This window comes from Cryptotermes secundus, unplaced genomic scaffold (genome assembly GCF_002891405.2).
Source record: "Cryptotermes secundus unplaced genomic scaffold, Csec_1.0 scaffold215, whole genome shotgun sequence".
NCBI lineage: Eukaryota > Metazoa > Arthropoda > Insecta > Blattodea > Kalotermitidae > Cryptotermes > Cryptotermes secundus.
In genome coordinates this window covers 1,057,589-1,083,619 of record NW_019743150.1, presented here as the reverse complement: position 1 = coordinate 1,083,619, position 26,031 = coordinate 1,057,589, and the positions used below count along the sequence as shown (strand labels likewise).

The 26,031-nt window shown below is 41.0% G+C and overlaps 1 protein-coding gene across 1 annotated transcript in view; it reads left to right on the top strand.

The window, feature by feature from the left end:
- The window catches only part of LOC111873827 (serine/threonine-protein kinase 32B), an 82,970-nt gene extending 59,666 nt beyond the window's left edge, over positions 1–23,304 (top strand). The window contains exons 3-9 of the mRNA XM_023868816.2: positions 926–1,085; positions 12,756–12,793; positions 18,082–18,171; positions 18,778–19,001; positions 19,742–19,867; positions 20,562–20,699; positions 21,939–23,304. Coding sequence (XP_023724584.1) covers positions 926–1,085; positions 12,756–12,793; positions 18,082–18,171; positions 18,778–19,001; positions 19,742–19,867; positions 20,562–20,699; positions 21,939–22,949 — 1,787 coding nt within the window. The 3' untranslated portion in view covers positions 22,950–23,304. The remainder of the gene's footprint in view (positions 1–925; positions 1,086–12,755; positions 12,794–18,081; positions 18,172–18,777; positions 19,002–19,741; positions 19,868–20,561; positions 20,700–21,938) is intronic.
- The last annotated feature ends 2,727 nt before the right edge of the window (positions 23,305–26,031 follow it).

Here is a 26,031-nt window from a genome sequence, read left to right as displayed (position 1 = left end):
CTTCTAACAGAAATAAGTACCAGGAATCTTCTGTGAGGGGGGGGGGGAAGGACGGCCGGCGCGTAAGGCTAACAACCTCACCGCCATCTGCGAGCCGATTGTTCGGAGAAAATGTGGGAGCCTCGACGTCTCACAGACCTATGGGTCTCCACAGCCTGCTACAGAGCTAGCTTTTTTTGTACATTATGCTCATACTTTCTACGTGCATACCTAACAATGATTTTAGGTATCAGGTTCACGTTATTAATTCGAGAGTTCACCTAGTGCCACTGGGCCCTCGGGACCCAAGTACGGGAATGATCATCCCTTGATCTACATCATATAGCGCCTAACACTATGATGATTAATGAATTGGAAAGAATCTGGAAGGAAGCGATCTTGTTTAAATGGAAGTTCGACCCAGCAATTTGCTTCGAGGGACTGAGGAAAGACACGGAAACACCCAGTAAATATAATCCTGGCCAAGACACAGACAGAGAACCACCTCTTTACCAGTCTCGGGCGTTGCCGTTTCACCAACACACCCCGGCGTGGAGGCATATCTCCAGTCATTCTTAACCTTCGACCCTAAATGAAAGTGAATGGTCAGGTTCACGCAATTGCCGCGTTACCCCCAGCGATAAATCTCACTGTACCCACTGTATAGGAGGCTGGGTGGACCCCATTTTGAAGAAAATAAAAATCACTTGCTCCTGTTGGGAATCGAATCCCGACTCCTCGGCCATCCAACCCGTAATCTAGTCCGTATACCAACTGAGCTAATCCAGCTTAACTTACATTGAATCATTTTCAGTGGTAATGCAGAAAATTACGAATGATGGCTTATGGTAACCAGTGGGAAGCACGTTTCCTACGTGTTACGGGTAACGGCAACGGCGCTGCCAGTTTAGCTGGGATCTTGACTCTGCTGTACTTGTGTTCGCAGACGAGGAGGACCTCTTCATGGTGTCAGACCTCCTGTTGGGCGGTGACCTGCGCTACCACGTGCAGCAGGAGGTAACATTCAGTGAGGACTGCGTCATGCTCTACGTGTGTGAACTGGCCCTCGCTCTAGACTACCTGCAGAGCAAGCACATTGTTCACAGGTGAGTTTCACCCTATGTAATACAGTCAAGGGCGGGACTTGTAGCACGCATGTTAGCAATGAGAAATGCATTGAAGATTCTGGGCTCCGTATCTGATTGGAAAAACTGTTTTGAGGGCGAGGCGTAGGTGAGAAGATAATATAAATATAAAATGAACGTAGGGCTCTTGGAGAGGTCATAAATGCTTATAAATGCTTAGTAGTGAGACCAGAGAGGAAGAAACCTATTGAAAGATCTAAGCTTAGATGGGAAGAAAATATTAAATTGGCGTGGAGGATTAAACTGGCTTAGGATAGGAACCTGAGATGTCCTCTTATGAATACGGCAATGAATCTTCGGGTTCCGTAAAAGGAGAAGAATTTCTTGAGTGCCTGAGAAACTATTAGCGTGTTATAGCAAGTGTCACGTAACTTCGAACAAGGCCAAGAGTAACCCTGAATGCGCAGAAGAAAAATTTCAGACAAGGGGTGGGTTCGAGGGTTTGAGAAGTGACAGGCGGCCAGTTGTTTATAAGGCACCCTCGAAGCAGGTTATACTAACGGTTTTTCTATCATCTGTTTAAAAACGTCAGTTTCTACATGTACTCCCATGACGAATCGCTAAATTCTTTTCTTCATTACATATGACTATTACATTTTAATTTTCAAAGTATAAATTAGTAATACACATAACGTGTTTTTCTTTGCATGACGAGTGACAATGTATTTATATTATTGTAAATGTTCTTCGAAAAGAGAGTAGGGTAGTTTCAATGAAACACGAGGGGTTGGTGAAAGTGGAAGAACGAGTGTTAAGAAACTCCTCCCACCACAAGCTACGCGCGGGATTTGACTAGGAATGCGGGGCCTTGTTCCAAGTTACGTGACACTGTCTATAAAACTCTGCTTCATGGAGTTGCTTAGCGTGTGTGTGTGTGTGTGTGTGTGTGTGTGTGTGCGTGCGCGCGTGCGTGCGTGTGTCAGGGAGTCAGTCCGTGGATGTATTATGGATCGCTTCGATCTGATATACATGCAACTTTTTGACCACTGCAATCAACCCTATAGAGCACAGTGGTTAGTATATACACAAGTTCGTTAGCGGTCAGAAACTCTGAGCCTTGCCCAAGCAGTGTATTTTATCTTTTCCATATAACTGGATTTTTCAACTGACCTCATCCTTCCAGCCGCATTATGATCCTCGGGTCGACTCAGAAATGAGTACCAGGAATCTTCCTGGAGTTAAAGGGCGGTCGGCGCGTAAGACTGACAACCTCATCGCCATATGTGAGTCGATTGTCTAAAAAATGTGGAAACCTTGATATGTCACAACCCTATGGGTCTCCACGGCCTGTTACTGGGAGAGCTTTAGCTTACCTCAGCGCCATCTGTGAGCCGATTGTCTAGATAATGTGGGAGCCTCGACGTCTCACAACCCTATGGGCCTCCACGGTCTGTTACAGGGATAGATTTACCTTACCTCACCGCCATCTGTGGGCCGATTATCTAGAAATGTGGGAGCTTCGACGTCTCACAACTCTATGAGCCTTCACGGCCTATTACAGGGATAGCTTTACCTTACCTCACCGCCATCTGTTCGCCGATTGTCTAGATAATGTGGGAGCTTCGACGTCTCACAACTCTATGGGCATCCACGGCCTGTTACAGGGATAGTTTTACTTTTCCTTTTCTGTCTCCCTACAGAGCAGTGAACGACTGGTCTTTGCAATAGCGCCGCAGTTTATTTCCTGTGAGACGAAATCTTAATTCTATGTATTACGTTGATAAATACCAATCATAGTGATTGCGTGGTCTAACACACGAATATCCTATAAACTGTTTGTGAGGCTCGCAGTTTAAAATTAATTCTGAATGGGAACATGTCAGAGGGCCTAATCTGTCAACAAGAATAATAAGAATAATTAGATTAATTTAAAGGCTGCAAACCTTCTAACAAATGGTGAACTTTTCCTCCCATAAAATTAAGTGTATCTCTCACTTCCTCATTATTCTCCTTTCACTTTCCCCTCTACATGTTCTCGTTTAACTGTCTCACTTCTTCAGGCGTCGCAAGGTTGAATCTGTCTCTCTTCGTCCCGTTTGGATTTCCACCGAGAGTACCCTATCTCCTTGCCAGCATAAACTGCACAGTGTTACTGTGGTTATATCCCGGGGCATTAAAGGCGGGAAGCTGAAACGCGCGCTTTCATTTTCAGCTGTAATAAAATTCGGCGTCGCAAGTAGAAGCAAGGGATCAGAGTGGCAGTAAAGATTATATCCTGCTGAGATGAGTAGGGGCAGATGTATGGAATGGAAGGAAGTAACCGCATATTTCACCAACTGCCGTGTTCCACTCCGGACCCATGCTTCACATAGTGAGCTGTACCGCCCCGTGTGGTGCGCTAAGAGGCAAAGGGGCGGCAGGGGGTGCTAGAAATGGGCCCCTCCGAGAGTGTTGTTCTCTTATTAACGATTGAAGTGACTTTATACCAGACATTGGGAAACATGTATCACTTCATCAAGCCTATTCATCGCATCAAGAATTTACTAACAGCGAAGTAGTTACTAAATGCGTTATCTTGCTTTTTTGTTATTATATCCCTTAGTGAGTTGCGCAAACCACTGTGTTGGAGAATGCTTTTTATAGGTTAGGGCAAGGGGTACTGGTTACGAGTTTATGGTAACAAGGGGTCAGTGGCCCGAAAATTTCTGCTAACCTCTGCTCTAGACTAGCGTTTCAGAACTCTTTCAGTTATTGCACTCCTTCCTCTTTGACTGAAACTTCATACTGTCACGTGTATGAGTTGCTATAGACAGGGTTTTTTATTTGTATTTGAATTTATTGAACTCTTACGTAATGTAACTACAAAGAACTATAGCGCTATCGCTAATTCACACACTCCACAATTCACTATTGCTCGCACTAAGTTCTTTCAGTCTGCTGTTGTCACCAGTCGTTGTCTGGTGACGTTTTCCAACGCCGTGTTTGCCCCCTCCCCTTACTGGCCGACTACTCTCTCCGAACTAACTAAATTCTTGACTTGACATGCTTATAAAAAAAAACCGACACGGACCTCATAGTAAATACCACTTTCAACAGTTTTTCTGTTTTTGCGTCACGCAGCTGTCGCAAGGACCGCTTACAGAACACCTATTCCCAGTTAGTCTGTTGGTGCGATTTAGGAATCTGTTGCCTAGCAACGGGCGTTGTTTACAGAGTCGTTACTTAGAAACGGGTCTATATGTTACAATATGAAGAATTACCTATCCCTCGGCAAACTTCATGTTTTCGAACTGCTTGTTGCCCTGCAATCCAAACATTGGATACCAAGATTTCTTCATTTCGAACAGCGCATATTTATTCCATGCCCAGAGAAGGTTGTGCAAAAGATAGTTGTAGAGGCTCTTTTGATCTTTGTTTGATGGCGTATGAAATATATGTGATATAACCCCTGAGGATACATGTAACCTCGGCTTAGAACCGTTTTTCCAGACGACAAAACTCCTAAGGGTCACTTTCACCTTGGCATGAAGAAATTTCAACCTTATGATGCGTTGCTAAAAAGGACCACGTTTGAAGTTGGGGTGGCATGAAATCTGTACAGTTTCTCCTGAAAATCCGTCACTTGGTTCAGATAGTAAGTCAGAGAATACACAAATGGATGGTATAGGTAAAAAAGGTAAATTTGTTCTTGTGCTTCATTCATTACTCGCCACACAATAAAGACGTATGTGAGAGTGAAGATATAGCCCCATCATTCTTGATCTCAGCCCTGTCTTCCAGCCTGTAGCTTACTGACTGCGCTTTCTCGGCTTTTGACAAATTGATGGATACACTCATGTAATACAGTAAGCATGTCTTATATATAGTATAATAGGAGAATATTTGGATCGAAGAGAGATGAAGTGAGAGGAGGTTGGAGAAAACTGCATAACGAGGAGCTTCATTACTTGTACTCTTCTCCAAGTGTAATTAGAATGATCAAGTCAAGGAGGACGAGGTGGACACGGCATGTAGCATGAATGGGGGAGAAAAAGAATGCAAATTGGATATTGGTGGGAAAGCCAGAAGGAAAGATACCACTGGGAAGACCAATGCGTATTGGGGGTGGACATTATTAAAATGGATCTTAGAGAGATAGGATGGGATGATATGGACTGGATTGATCTGGCTCAGGATAGGGACCAGTGGAAGACTCATGTGAACACGGTAATGAACCTCCGGTTTCCTTGGAATGTTGGGAAGTCCTTGAATAGCTGCAGATTTGGCGGCTCCTCAATTCCTCCTTCTAATATTGTCCACCCATCCACACCTTGGTCTTCCCAGTGGTCTCTTTCCTTCTGGCTTTCCCACCAATATCCTATATGCATTCCTCGTCTCCCCCATTCGTGCTACATGACCTGCCGACCTCATCCTCCTTGACTTGATCATTCTAATTATACTTGGAGAAGAGTACAAGTTATGAAGCTCCTCATTATGCAGTTTTCTCCAAACTCCTGTCACTTCATCTCTCTTCGGTCCAAATATTCTCCTCAACACCCTGTTCTCAAACATCCTCAGTCTATGTTCCTCCCTTAATGTCAAAGACCAAGTTTCACGCCCATACAGAACCACAGGCAAAATTACAGTTTTGTATACTCTAATTTTTATGTTTTTGGACAGCAAACGAGAAGACAAAGATTCTGGACTGAATGGTAGCAAGCATTACCCTAGTTCAATCGCCTCTCAATTTCCTCCTGGATCAGGTTTCGATCTGTATATTATATTTTATTATATTATATTGAGGAGTGGGGACTAAAACACCTAACAATAAGTTCAATGTTAGACGGCTTCAAATTGCTCACTGCAACTTCTACATTTCCCCTTTAAATTCCCCTATCTGCTTTAGGCGTCAGTATAATCAACTTCCATGGCATTACTAGGAAATTGAAAACGTGTTTCGCTTTGCATTATGGAATGAAGCGATCCGCAGCGCGCTCAGTAGGGGCATATTAAACGTCCACCAAATGCAAAGCGCTTGTTTCTATAGGTCAAGCAGGGAAGTGGGCTCGGCTAAGGTCTGTAATTAAGGAATTAACCTATAGAAGTCACGTAACGGTGGACGCCGGACGTTTAAGTCAGAGAAACTTCCGAGGAAAGGCTGTAAAGATAAATTATACCTCTCTACTTGGAATGTCCTCAGTTTGTTCAGGAAACAGTGATAAGGCGCAGGCTAATATGACTGGAAAATGCATTAAACGATATATAAGAGTTAAAAATGAACATTTATATCAATCAATATGTATTGTACACAGAGATATTGGGTTTTCGGAATTTATCCATCGTCCTGGTTTTTAAGATAACTAAGAAAAAACACGATCAATCACTGGTCCAGTGATTGAGGCTAGATCTTTCTAAGGGACCCAACAGAATAGGTGTTTTACCTCACCTGAGGACGGAAACACATCCAGTTTCCGAAACGTCGTGTTTTCCTTTTTATTTTTTTTTCTGTGGCGCTACAGCCCCAATTTGGGCCTAGGCCTACCTCCATGAAACTCTCCGTTTCACTTCGGTTTACTAGATCTTACACATTCGGTAGGACTCCTTGGGCGAGTGATCTGCTCGACACAAGGCCTCTACCTGTAGACAAACACAGAAAAACGCACACAAATATCCATGCCCTGAGTGGGATTCGAAACTACGATCCCGGCTTCCGAGCGAGCGAAGACAGTGCATGCCTTAGACCGCTCGGCTACCGTGATCGGCCGTGTTTTTTCTTAGTTATCTTAAAAACCAGGACGATGGATAAAGTCCGAAAACCCAATATCTCTGTGTGTTATACACCATCGTCAGAATCCTATAGTAACTACCGTATTTACGCATGTATAGGCCGCACATTTTTTGCCAAAAATTCAAGAGGAAAACTGGGGTGCGGCTTATATTCGAAATATTCGAAATCACAGTTCATTTAACAAAATTATATTCATAATTAGTAATACAGGGTGTAATACTCCTGAAATAATATTCCAAGAAAATTATTTTTTCTATAATTTCTGTCTGAAAATTGTGCTGCGGCCTATACACGCACGCGGCCTATACATGCGTAAATACGGTAATATGTATTGTGGCATGTAGACCCGTTGTTAGGCAACGACCGCGAAATAAACAACTATAGAACGGTCGTTAATAGGCAGTGGCCCGTAAACAGCAAGAGAGAAAAGGTGTTTTCTACGAGGTCCATGCAGATCTGTTATAAGTAGGGCAAGTTAGCTGTTGCAAGTACAGTGGAACCTCGCTTTAACGAGCATAATTCCTTCCAGAATCTTCCTCGTAATGCGAAACACTCGTTAAGCGAAACAATTTTTCCCATATAAATTAATGTAAAATACGATAATGCGTACCATGCCGAAAAAAATACTCAAAACATTTTATGTACAACGTTTATTCAAAGAAAATTATATATACAGTGTTAGGGAGCGTGAATCATCTTCATCTTTTCTTCTATGCGGAATGAACCAACCGGGAATGCGAATTCGATCTGCAGAAAAAAAATCGAAATAATTAGTTTATTATTTATAATACATATCTAATTCTTTTTTACTAAAAAGCTGTCTAGAGATATTTGTTTTTGCCGACGCTTCAAAATTTGGTGAAAATACGACACAGCATTATCATTAAATAAATTTGTAGCGCTCATAGCCACTGCCTTATTAAGGTGATGCTTCTCAATGTACGATGCAACAGATTCCCATGCTTTCAGCATTTCTCTTATTGCGCCAGAAGATTGTTGCTTTGCTGTTACCTCCTCCTCCTCCTCTGAGAAACTCTCCTCCACAACTTCTTGCTGTGAAACACAATGCAACTCCAAATCGTGCAAATCGTTGATGTAGACTGATTGTATGTGCGTGCTAGATCAGCCACACTCACACCTCGTTCTCACTTTTCAATGATTTTATGTTTCATTTCTACAGTTATTTTTATTCTCTTATGGCTGTCTTTTTGAGGCTTTTTTGGGGGACATTTTTGCAAGGGCTATTAAACTTTGCACAAAAAAAGAATCACAAATAATATGTCTGAACAAAAGTTTGGAAAAATGTGTGATCACAAGCGACACTAAGATGCTAGCGGAACGAGCGCTAAACACAGACTGATGTAGCAAGTGCACAATCCGGGACTTCCCCTCTCGTCACTCGTTATGCGAAACGTCGCTCGTTAAGCGAGTCATTTCTTTACAATTTGTTTTGCTCGTTATGCGAATTACTCGTTATGAGAGGTGCTCGTTAAGCGAAGTTCCACTGTATAGAGTTGGTTGGTGAGTTCAGTTGTCGTGAGATGCTGCTGTGAGAACATGGTAGCTGAAGTCGGGGACAGTTCGGGAGCTCAGAGGAAGGGGAATGTCCGTCGTTGGAAGCCGCTACCAAGCAACGGCAGCGAAGATATGACCGTGGACACTGATATATATGTATGTGAATGTAAAGTGTAGTCACATGGTGTATGAGAGAGGCCGACAAATCCGACCATCAATCCAAAACGCGTCTATAATCACTCTATCACGTGACAGTATTTTATTCAACGACATCTTCAAGAATTCCAACAACACAGCATAGAATAATTTGATGAGAGTGATCAGTGAACTGTAAACCATGAGGGCGGAAGCAGTCGTGAACTAATTCGGCGTATTATTCCACAATTTAACTGGCGGGACCGAGTAAAACCACGCAACTTAGAATATTCGTCCCGACAGAGATTTACACCGAGCATATTTTTCATGCAAATGACTACCATTGACAGCAGAGAATTGCATCGACCGACGGAATTAGTATTATCTGCAAGCAGTGTGTGTTGCGTCCTGTAGGCGCACTGTCACGCAGCACCATAATGACTTTATGATATAAAGAAAAAATGTTCAACTCAAATCACATGTCACTACGTTGTTACTCTGATTTCCTCCCACCCTTTCTTTCTCTCATTTTTATTTATTTGTCTTCGTAACTGCAAAATCCTCCTCAAATTAAGTTTTGTTACGGTTCAGTTCTGGATTTATCGAAGCAGAAGCTGTAAGCATTAATCAAAAAGTCGTCAATTTGCCCGACTTATGTTGCCCGGAAGTTAGACGTGAGTTTTATGTGGCACAAGGCGAAACTTACCTAAATTAACTTCTTAGCCGTCGAAGGAGGAAGATTGCTGATATAGGGAGAGCCAGACGGCAATGGTGCGAGAATTAATGGCCGCCGAAGGATTTCGGAAATTGAGGAGAATGTTCTGCGAAACTTAGCACAACCTGGAAAGCAAACAGCAAAAGAGGTTTTTAGGTTGCTTCTGACATAGACGATACAAAGCAGTACCACAGATTGGGGGGGGGGGGTTTGATGTTCAAACTGAAACTAATTTAGCCTGTCAAGCTAACTTGCGATTTGCTGTAAGCGTACCGTTAAGTTAACTGGAAATTAACTGCAATAGACATCAGAATATGAAATGTCTAGTGCTAGACAGTCATAATGAAGAGCTTCACAACTTGTACTCTTCTCCAAGTATACTTAGAATGATCAAATCAAGGAGGATGAGATGAGCAGGGCATGTAACACGCATGGGAGTGAGGATGAATGCATATAGGATATTGATGGGAAAGCCGGAAGGAAGGAGGCTACTGGGAAGACCAAGGAGTAGGTGGGTGGACAATATTAAAATCGATCTTAGAGATATAGGATGGGGTGGTATGGACTGGATATACCTGGCTTAGGATAGACACCGGTAGAGGGCTCTTGTGAACACGATAATGAACATTCGGGTTCCATAAAATTCTGCGAAGTTCTTGAGTAGCTGCAGAATTCACGGCTCCTCAAGAAGGGTTCAGCTCCATGAGTGAGTGAGCGCTAGACACTGTGCAAGAATTATGAGACTAATGTTTAACAACAGGCAGAGCTTCTATCGTGGAATATCTCATAATTCTTACATAACTCTCTACTCTAAGAGATTCTAAACTTGAGACTTGCAGGGTGAGGAAGGTAAAAAGGGAGGAAACAGACACATCTACTAATATTCTGCAGTAGCATATCATCAGTTCAAGGCATATTGTCAACTGGTATAGTGTGCTTGCACAGTCACTGTAGAATAAATAGTGAATTGTTTTTGCCAAGAAAGTAGTTGCAGATCCGTGCTATTTACGACTTCTTTAGCGATTTGGGCTTTATGTATTCTTCGCAAGGCTCAAGATTATCGCTCCCTATAGTAGCACTCCGTAGTTCTAGCCCGCAAACAAACTATACCGATCGAGCCACCGCCGCTTGTCGGCGAAGTTAGTGCCAACTTTAGCGGATAGAGGGTGTTGCGTGGTCAGCGCAACGAATCCCAACGACCTTTAATCTCGGTTTTCTAGACCAGAGCAGCTATTTCCTTGAAATAGCTCCTCAATTATCCCCACGAGGCTGAGTGGACCCTGTTCCAGACCCGGACCTCTGGATCTGTAGCCAGGAACTCTGACCACTAGACCACAGAGGCGGTCACAGTAGCACTACGCTTCATATAAAAATATCTCTTGCAGTTCATTACCAGTTACTGTATATTTTATATTAATGTTTACGGAGAATCACACTACGTTCTGACAAGCTAAACATGTTCTTTTTAATATCTTACAATTACCCGTTATTCGCCTGCAATATGGTTCCTTTCCGTATCTATGTCACAATTTTAGAACAAATTTAGAGAAAAAATTACATGTAAACTACTCGTAAGTAGTTGAAGGATCTGAGGTGTTCACAGCGGTGGTTACAAGAAGTTCTATCTTCTGATATATAAGCCGTGATTTCGTTGAAAGTCAACTTACGTTTCGGAGAAACTTGTAGCCTCCATCTTCAGTGTCGAAGAGGCCAAGCAAGAAACCAACGTGAAAGCAGGCGACGCTGGCTCCATGTTTGGTTAGTCTTCGATCCTATAGATGGAGGCGATTTATGCCTCCGAAATGTTGGTTGGTTTTTCAACGGACTACACGGCGTTACAGCTCATAAGATAGAACCTTTCTTCGGAAATTAAGGTACGAATTTCCACCTATGCTAATTATGCATGACGCCATGAAGACGTATGGGGGAGTGGAGGTTTACCTCCATGCGTATTTAACCTCGGAACTACATGAAGGTGACTGTCAGCCTTCACGGGTCAGGTACCCGTTGGATGCCAGTACGGATGGGTAGCAGAACCTGTATGAATGCCGCGAAAAAGAGAGAAATCTTTACCCCTACCGTGAGTTTCTCGAGCATGCAACCCATAGCTTAGTCGCTATGCCGACTGATCTACAGCGACTCCCCGAAATTAAAGCACACTCACGTAATTAAAAAGAGATTTGAGAATGTAAATGCGAATTTTATCCAAAAAAATATACCCCAATGCTTGCCCAAAGCTGTAACTGGGGAGGGGGGGGAGGCATTGTATGCACACGTAATAGCAATAGCCCGGAGCACATGCTGTAATACCTCTGCTGTTCTCTATTCGGGTCGCAGTAGGAAAAGAGGAAACGCAACAAAAGAGAGAGGGAAATTATATTTTTACAAACCTAAAGTAACTGATTGATTTGGTTTTGATGTTCATTTATGTCAGGCACAAGCCTGTTGTTGAAAAGCTAATCACACTTCATAGATTCAGAAACGATTTGATCTTGTACTTTCGTAGGGAGCCGGGATAGCTCAGTCGGCNACAGAAGAATGAATGTGTTTTCAAGTATTGTTTTAGAACTATTTTTGATTGTGATTTTTCATTCTCTTCTCTTCTGCATGGCTCCATGCTGGCTCTTGGGCCCACCTGGCTTCCTACACAAAGGGTACCGGGGGCTGTTTCCCTGGGAGTAAAGAGGCCGGGGCGTGAAGCTGTCCACTCACCTTAAATCAGTGCCGAATCCTCCATACGTATTCATGGCGCAGTGTTTAATTAATTAAACCCAGGGATAATATTACCTTACCTTGTACCTTCGTAAGTATTGCTCACGAAAAAAAATGTTTTTCACGTAAGAAATATAGGTTATTGTGTATATTATTTCATGTACTATAATGGAAATTATTGATGGATTGAAAAATTGTATGGTCACTGAAAATAACTGTATTCGAGTGTTTGACGCCGTATAGTCTGGTAGATCGTTACCAACGTTTCGAAGAAACCTGTTGCCTTCATTTTATACGGTTCTTCCGAAACGTTGGTAAAGATTTACCAGATTTCACGGCGTCAAATCTCAGAAGAAAGCAATCTTCAGAGTCAACTCCGTCAGAACCACAGACTTCACATGTATAATTATAAAATATTTTTATAATTACATAATTATTAAATAAAATTTAATACTTTCGTCGAAACGAATTAACTATGACTTCGGGTTATTGCCCATTTACACAAGAAGGACGCATACATAACAACGCAGAGTTAAAAAGCAGAAATGGATATCCTTTGTGCAGTGTCGTCCTTGAAAGCAAAAGTGTATAAAACTCGCCGTATCCTTCAGTCTGGATGTCCTTAAAAAAAAGCGCACTTAAATGAATGAAAAATTCCAAGGGTAAAAAAAATTCCCTTCAGATCTCGTCACTTTAACTTTGAAGATGGAGGCAATAGGTTCCTCTGAAACGCCTGAATCTCCTTTCAATAAAAGAACCCAGAAGATTACATTGAATTTCCCAAGATATTTGGTGCGCCTTATCTCAAAAAGCTTTCCAATTTAATATAATCCTTTCTCTTTTGCAGAGACATCAAACCAGACAACATTCTGCTAGACGAGGAAGGTGAGTGTCTTCGGTCAATGTGGTTACATTTCTTTTGCGTCTTCACTCACATTACAGCTGGCGTTTTCTTCCTTTTGCCCATATTTGATTTTCCTTTGTTTGCACTTCTTTCTCCCACGCTTTCATGAACTTACTCTCAAGATCCCGTTACAGTAGGATTCTGTGAACCGCTGAAGTGAAGTTGGTTTCCAGATGGTGGGACGGTCCTTTCGGTACTTGCCTCCGGAGATGAAAGAGAGATTCCAAAGCATTATGTCTTGCACACACCTCCGTGTATATGCACTTCAAACAAAGAAAACATTCTTAAACCTTTTTGCACACCACTTAATTTAGACTTTTCAAGATGATATATAAACTGGGTTAAATTTTTGAAAATAGATACCCCAAAGACCACCAAGATGTAAGGTTGTCTTTGTGCTTAACTACACTGTAAAATGTGTGGGGAGTGAAGGTATAGCTCCATGTATTCTTAACCTAGGCACTGGATGGAGTAAGCATTATGTCCCTGGCGCTTTATCCCCTGAAAAGAGCCCATGGTACTCGTTGGACAGGAAGGTGGGTGGGCCGCAGAGTCGGTCGGAACGCTAGGAAAAAAAAATTCTTTCGTCCTTACGGTGAATTGAACCCTGATTCGTCATTGCCCAGCCCGTGCCCTGTTATTATACGTGGTAGATAGATGGGTTCAATCTGATCATATTTTATTATTGCACCCATGTCCGGAAACGCTTCTTTTTGGTTGTAAGAGCCCTAAAATTTTCTGGTAGGATGCATAAGTTTTCGTTGTTTTACATTATAAAAGTTACTCAAAATGGTGGCCATCGACTTCATTGCATGTTCTGCACCTGGCCATGTTATGCTGAACTCTTCTAAAGATTCCCAGCATTTCCCGGATGGTTCCAGCTGCTACTGCAATTCTTTCCGCAATATCATACTGTGTCTCCGCTGGAGTCTCGTACACCGGTCTTTGCATGTACCCCCAGAGAAAGAAAGCCAGGGAAGCGAAGGGGCCAGGTTATTGGGCCTCTACATCCAACCATTCTATTGCAAAATACTCACGGACGATGTTAGTGAAGTGTGCCGGAGCGCCATCATGCTGGAACCACATTTCACGATGGACTTCCAAAGGCACCATTTTCAGCAGCTCGGACAAGACCTCTTGGAGAAATGTTAGGTACATATCACCAATAAGTCACAGAGGTAAGAGGTAAGGGCGTCCTATTTCATATTTCAGAGGCCCTAGAGCGTAAACAGAACGTTTCTGGACATTGGTGTAATAACAAAATATGACCAGATTGAACCCGTCTGTCTACCACAGAGCGTTGTAACATACAGGTTTATTAAAAAAGAATGAACCGATTTCATGACACATTGCTTCAGTTCTCAAGCATCGTCATGGAATGAGTCAGTGACCATTTGAAAGAGGAGTTATCTAAGTTGTGAATGGCTGCCACAGGGGCGCTGAAGTCGCGTCGTTCTTCCGGCAACGTTCAGTTGTTCGTTTACCCTCGGAATGGCGAGTCCTGAGCAAAAGGCGTTCTGCGTTCTGGAGTTCGCGAAAACAAATTCGGTTGTCACGGTGCAGCGTGCTTTTCGAAGGCGATTCGGCATTAATCCGCCCTGTCCTAAGAACATTCGACGGTGGTTTCGACAGTTTCAAGAGAGTGGGTGTCTGTGTAAAGGAAAAGGTCCAGGACGACCACGAGTCAAGGAGGAACAAGTGGCGAGAATCCGTGCTGCGTTTGAGAGGAGCCCGCGGAAGTCAACAAATCGAGCTAGCCGTGAGCTTGCGATCCCTCAATCCACTGTCTGGCGTGTGCTAACAGTACGTCTACATTTGAAACCATACAGACTGCAGCTCGTTCAGGCACTTACCAATGACGACAAAAGGAAGCGGATGGAATTTTGCGATTCGATGCTGGAGATGATGGAAGACGAAACCTTCATTTCACGTTTAATTTTTAGTGATGAAGCGACTTTTCACTTGAGCGGCACAGTCAGTCGTCACAATGTGCGTATTTGGGGAACAGAGCACCCACATGAAACAGTTGAGCACGAAAGAGATTCCCCTAAGGTGAACGTCTTCTGTGCTGTGTCTCAGGACAAGGTTTATGGTCCCTTTTTCTTTGAAGGAAACACCGTTACAGGACAAACCTATCTCGATATGCTCCAAAACTGGCTCTTCACTTCACTGCAAGCAGATTCGCATGACTTCATTTTTCAACAAGATGGAGCACCGCCCCATTGGCACCTGATGGTCCGAGCTTTTTTAAATGAAAAAGTGCCCCAGCGATGGATTGGTCGGAAGGGGGCCCAAGACCTTGCTCTTTGTGCTTGGCCTGCGAGATCCCCAGACCTCACCGTGTGTGATTTCTTCTTGTGGGGATATGTAAAAGATCACGTTTATGTTCCACCGCTACCCACTAACCTCGATGACCTTAAACATCGAATAACAACAGCGATTAACTCAGTGCATCGTGATATGCTGATACGCGCCTGGGAGGAATTCTCTTATCGCATTGATGTTGCCCGTGCTGCAGGTGGTGGCCACATTGAACACTTGTAAGACAGGAAATAAAAGTTGATTGTGAGTAGAATACTTGTGACTTGGCTGGAGTTTTGTATTACTTTCCTTTAATAAAATATTGCGTAATAAAATCGGTTCATTCTTTTTGAATAACACTGTATATTTATTTATACTCTGTATATAAACAAGATTCAGTTTAAGTACATGGCGTTAGGATGCGATTTGTAAGCCGAACGTTATCAAAATAATAGTTAAAAATTCAGTTCCTACTCACAGAAAACACTGTATCTTCACAATTACCAGACAGAATGCCCGTTGATCATTGAGTTTTACGTCTGAGAGTGTGAGGAAACTTCTGCAACGCGCTACAGACCGAACCTACCAGACACAACTGACTTCTGCTACAGGCCAAACCCTACCAGCCGTCTCTGACTTCGTAATGTCAATAGGGTTCAGATAGGTGCCCCATATTTCACTCGTCCCAATCCTAGAAGCTGCATTATTTTAAAGCATTTTGGCCAGACTTCGCTCTTCACCAACAGCAAATATGATTTCTTTGTAGCTATTGATTTAGAGCGTTCAGTTACAGGTTGTTCAGAAACAGAATTCTCTACGGCAGTTTCTTGAAGCAAGTTGATGTAGCCCTATAGCTCTGGAATTTTGTACGGAAGGTACCCAGTACGAGTACCAGACGGTTTACCAACTGTCCTGTTAGACTTTTAGATTTCCCCAATCTCTCTAGACGAAGCTCTGAATAGTACAGTCAACTCAGCACTGTCTCCTTCCAAATCCTCTTCAGTATATCGTCCTGAAAGTCGAAGTTATATAGTCTAGCTACAGAGATCGGTAGCAAAATATTCTATGATGATGAAGATGGAGAAGAAGAAGAAGAAGACAGTTCGTCTTCCTTTGTCGTCTTTCTCATTCTCTTGTCTTTCACTTCAATCCTCTTATTCTGTTTGTCTTTCTCATTGTTGTTTCTTTTTATTTCGTTTCTTCTCCCCGTGTTTATTTCTTGTCATGTTTTTTTTCATACTTATTTACTTATTTTAGATCCGAAACATAAGCTGCACAAGTGCAATGGAAAGTATTTCTATTTCTCCTTTACATCTGTTGAGTGTATGTCTGACAGAAGCAGAGAACTGCGATTACTGGACCACTCATTACAATTATTTTAGTTGGGAATAATTTTAATTTTTCTTTCTGAAGCCATTTTAATCGGTTATCCTTAATCCTCTAATTAGTTGGCTCTAACATTGCCCATCATCATCATCATCATTTCAACATCGTTGCCCATTCCATCCCATCTCAGTTACAGTTCTACTTGGGCCAATAACATTTAAAGTGTTCTGGGTCTGTATAACGATAAGATATTCCACGTGCCTATAATCAAGTCCATATTTAGTTTACGGCCTTGGAATTAGCAACAATATTTGTTTTACGGAGCAATGTTGTCGGCCTTGCATCCAATTCCTGACGTGGAGGACGAGACTATATTTATGCCCCCAGTGACAGGGTGGCCCAGTTATACCCACAGGCATCAGGTTCCCTTTCCTTCGCCTTCTTCAACTCGTAGAACTACTGTGGAGGTATTATAACTCGCTTCCACACGGAATAACTTTGTCATTATTTTCATTTTATTTGCATGGTATTTTCTTGAATTAACCCATTCACTCTTCATTATCCTCAACCATTTCACTGAGCCAATATAAAAGAGATTTTGATGAAGCAGTTTACTTGAGAGGCTTTCGTTCTCATTTTTCGGTCAATTTCCTTTTATTTCCTTTATTATTTTCTCTCTTTCTTTACTTTCTTTCCCCTGAGTTCCCATATTTCTTTATTTTATCTCTTTCGTATTTGTTTTTATGTAACATTTCAGCACGGAAATACTTTGCAATCAACATTCTCATATGTGCAGTGCTGTAGTCCTAATGCTTTCTGCATCTCATGAAATCTGGGCTGGTTCTAGCCTGAATTCTGCCTCTAAGAGATGAGAAATTCCACCCCCTCAGTTAAGGAGAAATCAACGTTTATAAAACTTCACCCCAGTCACANTCTCCAAATCCCATCTGGGTCTGCGGAAAACCATCATTGATATCATAATTCTTAAAACGGTTTTATTTACATATGTTTAGATTACTGTCAATTAATGGTCAAGATATGAACAAAAGAGCAACAGATTTTAAAGTCCACTTAACAGCAACAACAACAAAACGAAAAGATGGTTTGTAAAATGAGGCTCCCCAACCAGCCACTTGTTCCACCAATGCTGCAAGGGCAGCCCTGCATCCAGTGTTCCAGAGATCATCCTTCCATCTTCATGACAGAGTGACTGCGGGACCTGCCAATTTTTCTGTTTCACTTACCATTATACTTAGTGAAACAAATGGACTGGTTCTTGCTAACCTGGGGCCTGTACAGGTAAAGTTGTCCCTGTATTTAAATGGTTAAGCACCACGCCATGAGGACATATGAGGGAGTGGAAGTATAGTTCCACCGTTCTTGACCTCAGCACTAGATGGAAGAGAGTAGTCAGCTTCACGCTTTTGCCGCTTTACTCCTGGGGAAATTCTCAATTCTGGTAACCATTTCACAAAATTCTTAAGCTGTGTTTCATCTCAATAAATCCATGATATAACACAGTATTAAATAATTATAATAATGAGCAGGATGACTGAGGGTCATCCATAAAGCAGCTTCAGTCGGACCTCATCAAGTGAGGACACAAATTTGGAAACATAACTGGAGCGTTTTCTTTTTCTAGGTCATGCTCACATCACTGACTTCAACATTGCAACAGTGCTGGAGAACAGCCAACTAGCTACATCCATGTCGGGAACAAAGCCCTATATGGGTATGTTACCAACAGAGTAGCATGAAATAAACTAAAGATGTTCTGTAGCCTTTGCATGAAGTCAGGTCACAGTTTTAGGGAGACCAAAAGGAAGATGAAGCAAGTAAGGGAGGGGTATACAAAAGAGAATAGCATTACAGAGAACATGGAGAAGGCAGGAGGGATGGAAACATCAGTGGAGAAAAATGATGATGCAGTCTGAAACTGAGGTGACATTCATGGGTTAAAATCACCTGCTGAAATGTTGAACAGAAATATCATTTCTGACAAAATATTGTTACAGACTCTTCTAGAGAAGCTAATAGACCATTATCTACTCATTGATTTCTCTGTGTTTTAAATATTTTGAAATGTCATTACTGTGTTCACAAGATCCAAACACTGTTTCAAATTGATTGCAAATAGAAATTCTGTGATGAAAGGATTATTATTTATGTATACAGGAGATGAGTTGTGAATCTCAGTAACTGAAATAAGTTTCTTTTAATTGACTTTCACAACCTCTTCTTGTCATGAGATGAAATTATGTATACTGCTGTCTCCCACTGTAAAGCAAACTGAAACACTGTTTCTAATGGGTTGTCTCTTTCTATTATACATGTCCAGCCCCAGAGATATTTGAATGTGCAGCAGATGAATGTAGTGGCTATGGTTTCCCTGTGGATTGGTGGTCACTGGGCATTGTAGCCTATGAAATGTTTTATGGTGTACGTCCATTTGACATCCACTCAGCCACATCAGTGAGTGAAGTACGGGCACTGTTTGCTGCTGGTGCAGTCTATCCAAGGTCCTCTAAAGTGAGCCATGGATTTGTTGATCTCATTGATAGGGTAAGTGTTTTTTTAAGTTCATATGCAGACTGCAATTTCATATATTTCTTATACCAAATTAAGAGCTGATTTTGTTCATTCAACTTTCGATTTCAGGCTTGGATCTTGACCTGAAATACAGCTATTCTGAGTGAGGTTTCCCTCAGTTTCTTCAGATAGATGCTGGGATAGTGCTGCAAGTTGGACTACCCCTGCTTCCTTTCACATTCTTTCCAGTCTGTTACTGATTAATCATCTTATCATTCGTCACAATATAATCTGAGGTATTAAAAGCATCATTAAATAAACCATAAATAAATTAATAAATAAATAACCCGCTTCTCCAATCTGTTATGTCTTGAATTTTAATATGAGTTTATTTAATTAATTTATGTTAATGAGTCATTTTCTAGAATTATATATATTCAAATTATAAGTGAATAGAATTTGGTGACTAAGAATGAAGAATTTGAATGACTGTGGAAGGAAATGATCATGACCTACTTCAAAGTACTATCCCAGCATTTTCGGAGGGGAACATGAGAATAGCCATAAAATCTTGTTTTATAGCCAGTCCCCTAGGTGAAATTTGAACTGGGCTTTATGAGTAAAGGTAAATTTGTAGATTGATCCAAAATAAAATTCTTATTTCCTTTATTTGTGCTATACAGCCTGTCAGTTTTGTTCTTCTCGATTCATTATTATTGTTGCTGTTATTACTTTCAAATTGTGATTGGTTATGGCACAATATTTTTTTCCAGCTGTTGTGTGTGAGACCTGAAGGTAGAATAAGTTCTTTGGAACAACTCAGGAAAGTGAAATGCCTTCATGATATTAACTTCGAATCTGTGCTGGAGAAACTTATCAAACCATCCTTTACACCACCAGTAAGTTGTTTAATACTGTCCCTATTGGTTTGTTGCATCAGTATTGCTTGATTTAGCCCATCTGTTACAATACAGAACAATTAATAAACTGATTGCATAGTGTGTGGTAAAGGTAAATTATCCCTGTACTTTATGTAATTAAGCACTGTGCCATGAAGGCATACAGGGAGTGGAGATATAGCTCCACCATTCATGACCTTGGCATGAGATGGAGTTAGTGGTCAGCTTCAAACACCTGCCACTTTACCCAAAGGGATAGCTATTTTGGTACTCATCTCACAGAAGGCTGGGTAAGCCCCAGAGCCAATCTGGATATAATGGGGAAGAGAAAAGGCTCTTTCCCTGCCAGGACTCAAAAAACTAATAGTTATTCAGTTGATCAAGAAGTTCCCTACTCTTGTGGAACCTGTAAGGTTCAGTACCATGTTCATAAAATCTTCTTTGGACTCTCTCCTTAGCCAGTTGAAGTCAGTACATCCTTCCATTTACTATTTCTCTGACATTCTGTGCTAATATTATCTGCATCTACATTTAGTTTTTCTTGTCTACATTTCATTTGCACTTTCAATATTCCCCACGTGTACAACACGTCCCACACATCAAATCCACTCCGATTTAATCATGAGAACTGTATTAGTTGAAAAGTAAATGTTATAAATTAACTGATTCAGTTGATATACATTCCTTTCCTCAGCGGGACCATCTGAATTGTGACCCCACATTTGAACTGGAAGAAATGATTGTAGAGACTCGGCCTTTGCATAAAAAGAAGAAACGGCTTGCAAAGCAACGTTCACTACGTGAAATGCAAGGTTCACCCAGTGTGGATTTGGTGAGTTATCAGCAGACGAATAAATGTGTTAATCTCAAATTATTTCATAAGTCCTCAGACGTTATTTTGATGTAAATATACTTATCTAGACTTCAGATTTGAGGTTCTCATAGCAGTGAATATTAAAACTGCTGTTTTCTGGGATGTAATTCTGTGTACCCTAGTAGATCTCACTATTCTTATACAACTTCTACACTGAAGATGGAGGCAGTATCTCCCCCCCCAAAAACACTGGTAACCATCTACCAGACTACATTGCTTTACATCCCAGAATACTGCATTCTAAAATTTTTAGTAGTTGGTTGAGGGGCTATCCTACAAGCTGGAAGATTGCGGGTTCAAGTCCTGATGAGGTCATTGGATTTTTTTCAATTGACCTAATCCTTCCAGCCACACTATGGCCCTGGGGTCGACTCAGCCTCTAATAGAAATGAGTACCAGGAATTAATTAAATAATTTTCCTGAGGAGTAAAGCGGGGCTAGCACGTAAGGCTGACAACCTTACCACCATCTATGAGCTGATTGTCTAGATAATGTGGAACCCTCAACGTCTCACAACCCTATAGGCCTTCACGGCCTGGTACAGGGATAGCTTTACTTTTTCTTTTAGTAATAATTATATTTTAGATTGTTATTCCTATTGTGCAATGTGAGACAGATAAAAGAGTACCTCACTCACTCACTCACTCACTCACTCACTCACTCACTCACTCACTCCTTGATTCGATTGTCTGTAAGTGCCTAGACCATCTCTACAGCAGTGGTCTGTTCTTTATTATTTACCTTTTGCCTCCATTTCTCCATTTTCATCTCCCATAAATCAGTCTCTGCATCTTCCAGCGTCATCTCAGTCTAAACCTTCACATCTTCTTCTGCTGTCTGCTGAAAAATGTTCTTAGCCACTTCTATATTATCCATTGCGATCCCATATCCCAGCCAATCCTCATTTTAATGTCAGTTACCAGATCAGGAACTGTGTGTAATTCTCCCTGTTCTTGGTTAGCTCTGATTCTCCACAAGTTTTTCTTGTCTGTACAATTTCATCGAAGTTTGTCTGTACCATGTATTTCACAGATGAACAGTATACAATTATATGACAAAAATAGATAACTTTTGATCTCTGAATGAAAACTGGCTAATAAACAATCAGCTTTCTATCTTCACCAAGAGTAAATATGTCAAAGCAGATTTGTTCCTATGTTACATTGTCTGTATCGTAGATTGTCTGCTCTGTGTTAGGATGGGAGTTATATTCAACATCTTCCTCAGTTTCGCGTGTACAACCGAGAGCAGGAACTTGCACGTCGGGAGAGGGAGCAAAAAGAATCGGCATGGGAGCAGGAGCTGCTTCAAGCCATGGGGGCATCTGACCCAACAGGGTCCCAGTTTACTAGCAGCAAGGATTGTAAAGTATCAACCAGTGTTACTAGTAGTGATACCACAGTAGACACTCATAAAGCAGACTTCTTGCACACAAATACCAGTCCAAGTGAAACTAGGAAACGACAGGAATCAAAGAGTATGTACCGTACAGGTACAGTTGCACCAGCTGTGGATCAGACTGTTAGAACTTGTGTTATCAGTAATGTTATGAGAAGAGATGAGACTGGACGAAGGCATTCGGATCAGTTGAATAAAAGCACGTGTACAAATATTCTTCCTCTAGTAAGGAACAAAAGTGAAGTTGTAACTTGTGAAGATCATATGCTTGAAGAGACTGTAAACCAGCATAAGTATGATGTACTGGGTAAAAAACTATGCAAGGCTGGTGAACATGGTTCACAAAGAGAACAAGAACACTGCAGGTCATGCCCTAAATTATTTCTCACTGAACAGTCCACTTCAAGTTCACACTTATCTTCAAAACCATTACATTATGGGCAGGATGTTCAAGAAGAAAATATTACATATAAAAGTCAACAGAAAGACTGTAGTATGCCTAAAAGTGTAGTAAATAACTGTGAGTGTCAAGTTAAAGAGAAAAATGTCAGTAATCCATCTCAGAACCTGGATATTGGCCACCAGAATCAAAGTCTAACTTGCAGTATCCAGACTCAGTTGTCAGAAACAAAAGAAAGTGTTACAGAGCAATATAATGTTAAAGACCATACTATTGAAAATAATACACTTATACATGGCACAATTATAGATGACAGTTTATCTCAATGTCAGGGTAGTTCTACAGTTAAAAACCAGAATCTCAACAGCAATGAACGTGGTTCTTCCAAGAGCCACCTGAATTTGTCATGATGTAAGCCATATGGTTCTTAAATGGGAAATGTAACATGTGTTCTATAAAACCATACAGAATTCTGTATATCTGATATGGCCAAAGCTTGCAGGTTTGGGATGGTGAGAATTCAACCTAATAATGGATGGACTCTGTTCATGTGTTTTGTAGGTAACAAAGAAGCACTCTAGAGATTCTTATAAGTAACTTGTGCAAGGAGGTTTCATAACTTTTGAATGACATCATTTACTTTCTATGACATACTAGAGTGTGTTTATGAATGTGTTCCTACACAGGGTGCACAGTAACTAACTAGCTATATGGCTGCGCCATAGCTCAAGTGGTTAGTCGCTGGCTTCCCACCGTGGCGACCCGGGTTCCATCCCGGGTATGGTCATGTTGGATTTGTGGTGGACAAAGTGGCGCTGGGATGGGTTTTCTCCAAGTACTTCAGTTTCCGCAACCAATTCTCATTCCATCAACTGTTCCACACTTATCTAGCATCATCACCTGGGGTTAGTATAATAGGCTCAACAGTGGTTAGCCTACCAAGTGGATTCAAGTCTCACCCCATCCTACGCATTAAAAAATAAAAAGAGCCTATACTCACATAGTCCTTGTCTCAACCTGATCCACGTGAACCAATAGAAAAGTATGTGCTGTATATTTATGAAACACATGCAGATTCACGGAGAAGTTCATTTGTGGAATGAATTGAAGGCTAGAAATATCAGGGAAATTATATGTTTAATGATAACAGATGCTTTGGAAATGAGGTATCTATTGTCAAATACTTGTAAATTTCAGCTTTTTCAGATTCTGGATCCATACAAAACTAAAAACCAACACTTACGTAGAATTTGGTTCTGACAGTGACCATATGATGCAATATGACAACAGTAATATGTTGGAAGGAGGGTATGTGTATATAATGTGGAAACTCAAAATATATAATTAAATTTATCTTGTGTAAAACGGTCAATAAGAACATGTATTTGCAGTTTTTTATTATCCCTTCAGAACTGAGTGATTACTATACTTATCAACTGATTTAATACACTAAAACTCTACATTCTGCCCACAGAGTGCATTTTTATGTTCCATATAGTTCTCACAATAAACCACGACTGTTTTCCTGAACAGCATTAATTGGCTTGGGCTTTGTAGCGGAGACGTAATGCTTCCTGTGAGGTACAAACTGCATTCTTATATATTAGTTAGAAGGAATTCAGTCTTTAAAGGATTAACACTTCTGTGATACATATGAGATATGTCATCTTGAAAATGATATCCTCTGCCCTGAATATCTGTGATTAGTGACCTCAGTGGAAGAAAACTCAATATTCATTCCACTGTATTAGGGTAGCAGCTTTCAAGTTACCAGAAATTTAAAGAATATATATACAATATCATTGGACGGGAGTACAATTTTCCAAATGTGTGTTTGATGAATTTCCATTCCTTTGAGACCTTGATATCCATTTATAGCAGATGTATTTCATTCATTAATTTCTTTTAGATCACCGTTTTTTATTGAAACCTGGTTAAGTTTGCAGATGAAATATATTGATAGACATAATTTCTGTCCATGATATGTATGTAATGGCCATCTTGTAGTGCATTCAATTTCATATGTCACTTCTTACTACATGTTTCGGCAACATACTCGTAGTGCCATCTTCAGGTTCGTTATTTACGCTAAGCTATTACATTGTTTGCCATCTTGTGTCTTTCATAAAATTATTTAGAAAGTACATTATTCGTCAACTATAATAAAACTTGTATATACTAAAACTTGTTAAGATTATTCATCTATATGTCTTAATTCAAACTCGCGTATAGTATGGTTCATCCACTATGGGAGTCATTTCTGTGTGTACTGTGTCTGTGATGTGTCCTTCCTTTTTGGCTGCGAGCAAACAATGTAATAGCTTAGCGTAAATAACGAACCTGAAGATGGCACTATGTTGCCAAAACATGTAGGAAGAAGTGACATGAAATTGAGTGCACTACAAGACAGCCATTACATACATATCATGGATGAAAGTCAGTGCAACAGGACGCTAAAATACAACATTATGATTTCTGTGTTATATGTTTATTTCATGATATTTCTTAAAGAACATATAAAAATGTATTTACAAAAAATCCCACTGTATAAATAGTTAAAGGAAGATCTAGAAAGCAATCAAATGATTAAGTTCAGATAACACCAGTAGAATTAGTCCTGTCACAAGATACACTCTCTTAACATTATGAATTAATGTAATGTGTACATATACATTAAATGATGCGAGTGTCGCAGCTAATTCAGGAGCTCTGACTAATAGCAAAGTTAGGTTACATGCTGAGGAGTGACCCCTAATGTTTACTTTCAGATTCACTTACACCAACATCTCATCTTGTGTGTCTTATATGAGGGTCGTACTGAAAGTCATGAGCAACAATATTTTGTAAAGTAACATGCTTTATTATTGGCAAACCAAATACACCACCTCAATCTACAGACCTTTCTTTATTTTTCCACATAATCGCCACTTCTTTGTACACATTTCTCCCAGTGTTCTGGGAGTTTGAAAATTCCCCTGCTGTAAAATTCCGTTCCAGCCATCCGAAGACACTGACACACTGCTTTCTGAATTGCCTCCCTTGTTCAAAACATTATCCATGCAGCTGCCGGAAAGATGGTAGTCAGAGGATGCCAGATCAGGGCTATAGGAGGGTTGTGGAAGAACTTAGCACCCCATCTCTGCGATTGCTTCCAATGTGAGGCAAGCGGCATGGGGGCGAGCGTTGTCATGCAGGATGATGTTTCGTCCTGGACGTTTATCGCGCAATGCACAACAGAACTTGTGCAGCGTCTGGACATAACGAGCATCATTGATGGTTTGCCCAGGTTCCAGGAATTCAACCAGAATAAACCCCTTGCATCCCAGAAGACTGTGCCCATCACCTTCACAGCTGATGGCACTATCTTTGCCTTCTTTTTTTGATGGAGAATGCAAATGGTGCCATTCCATACTCTGCTGTTTTGTTTCAGGCTCGAAATGGTGAAACCAGCTTTCGTCACCTGTCACAACACAGAGGAAAAAATCGACTTTG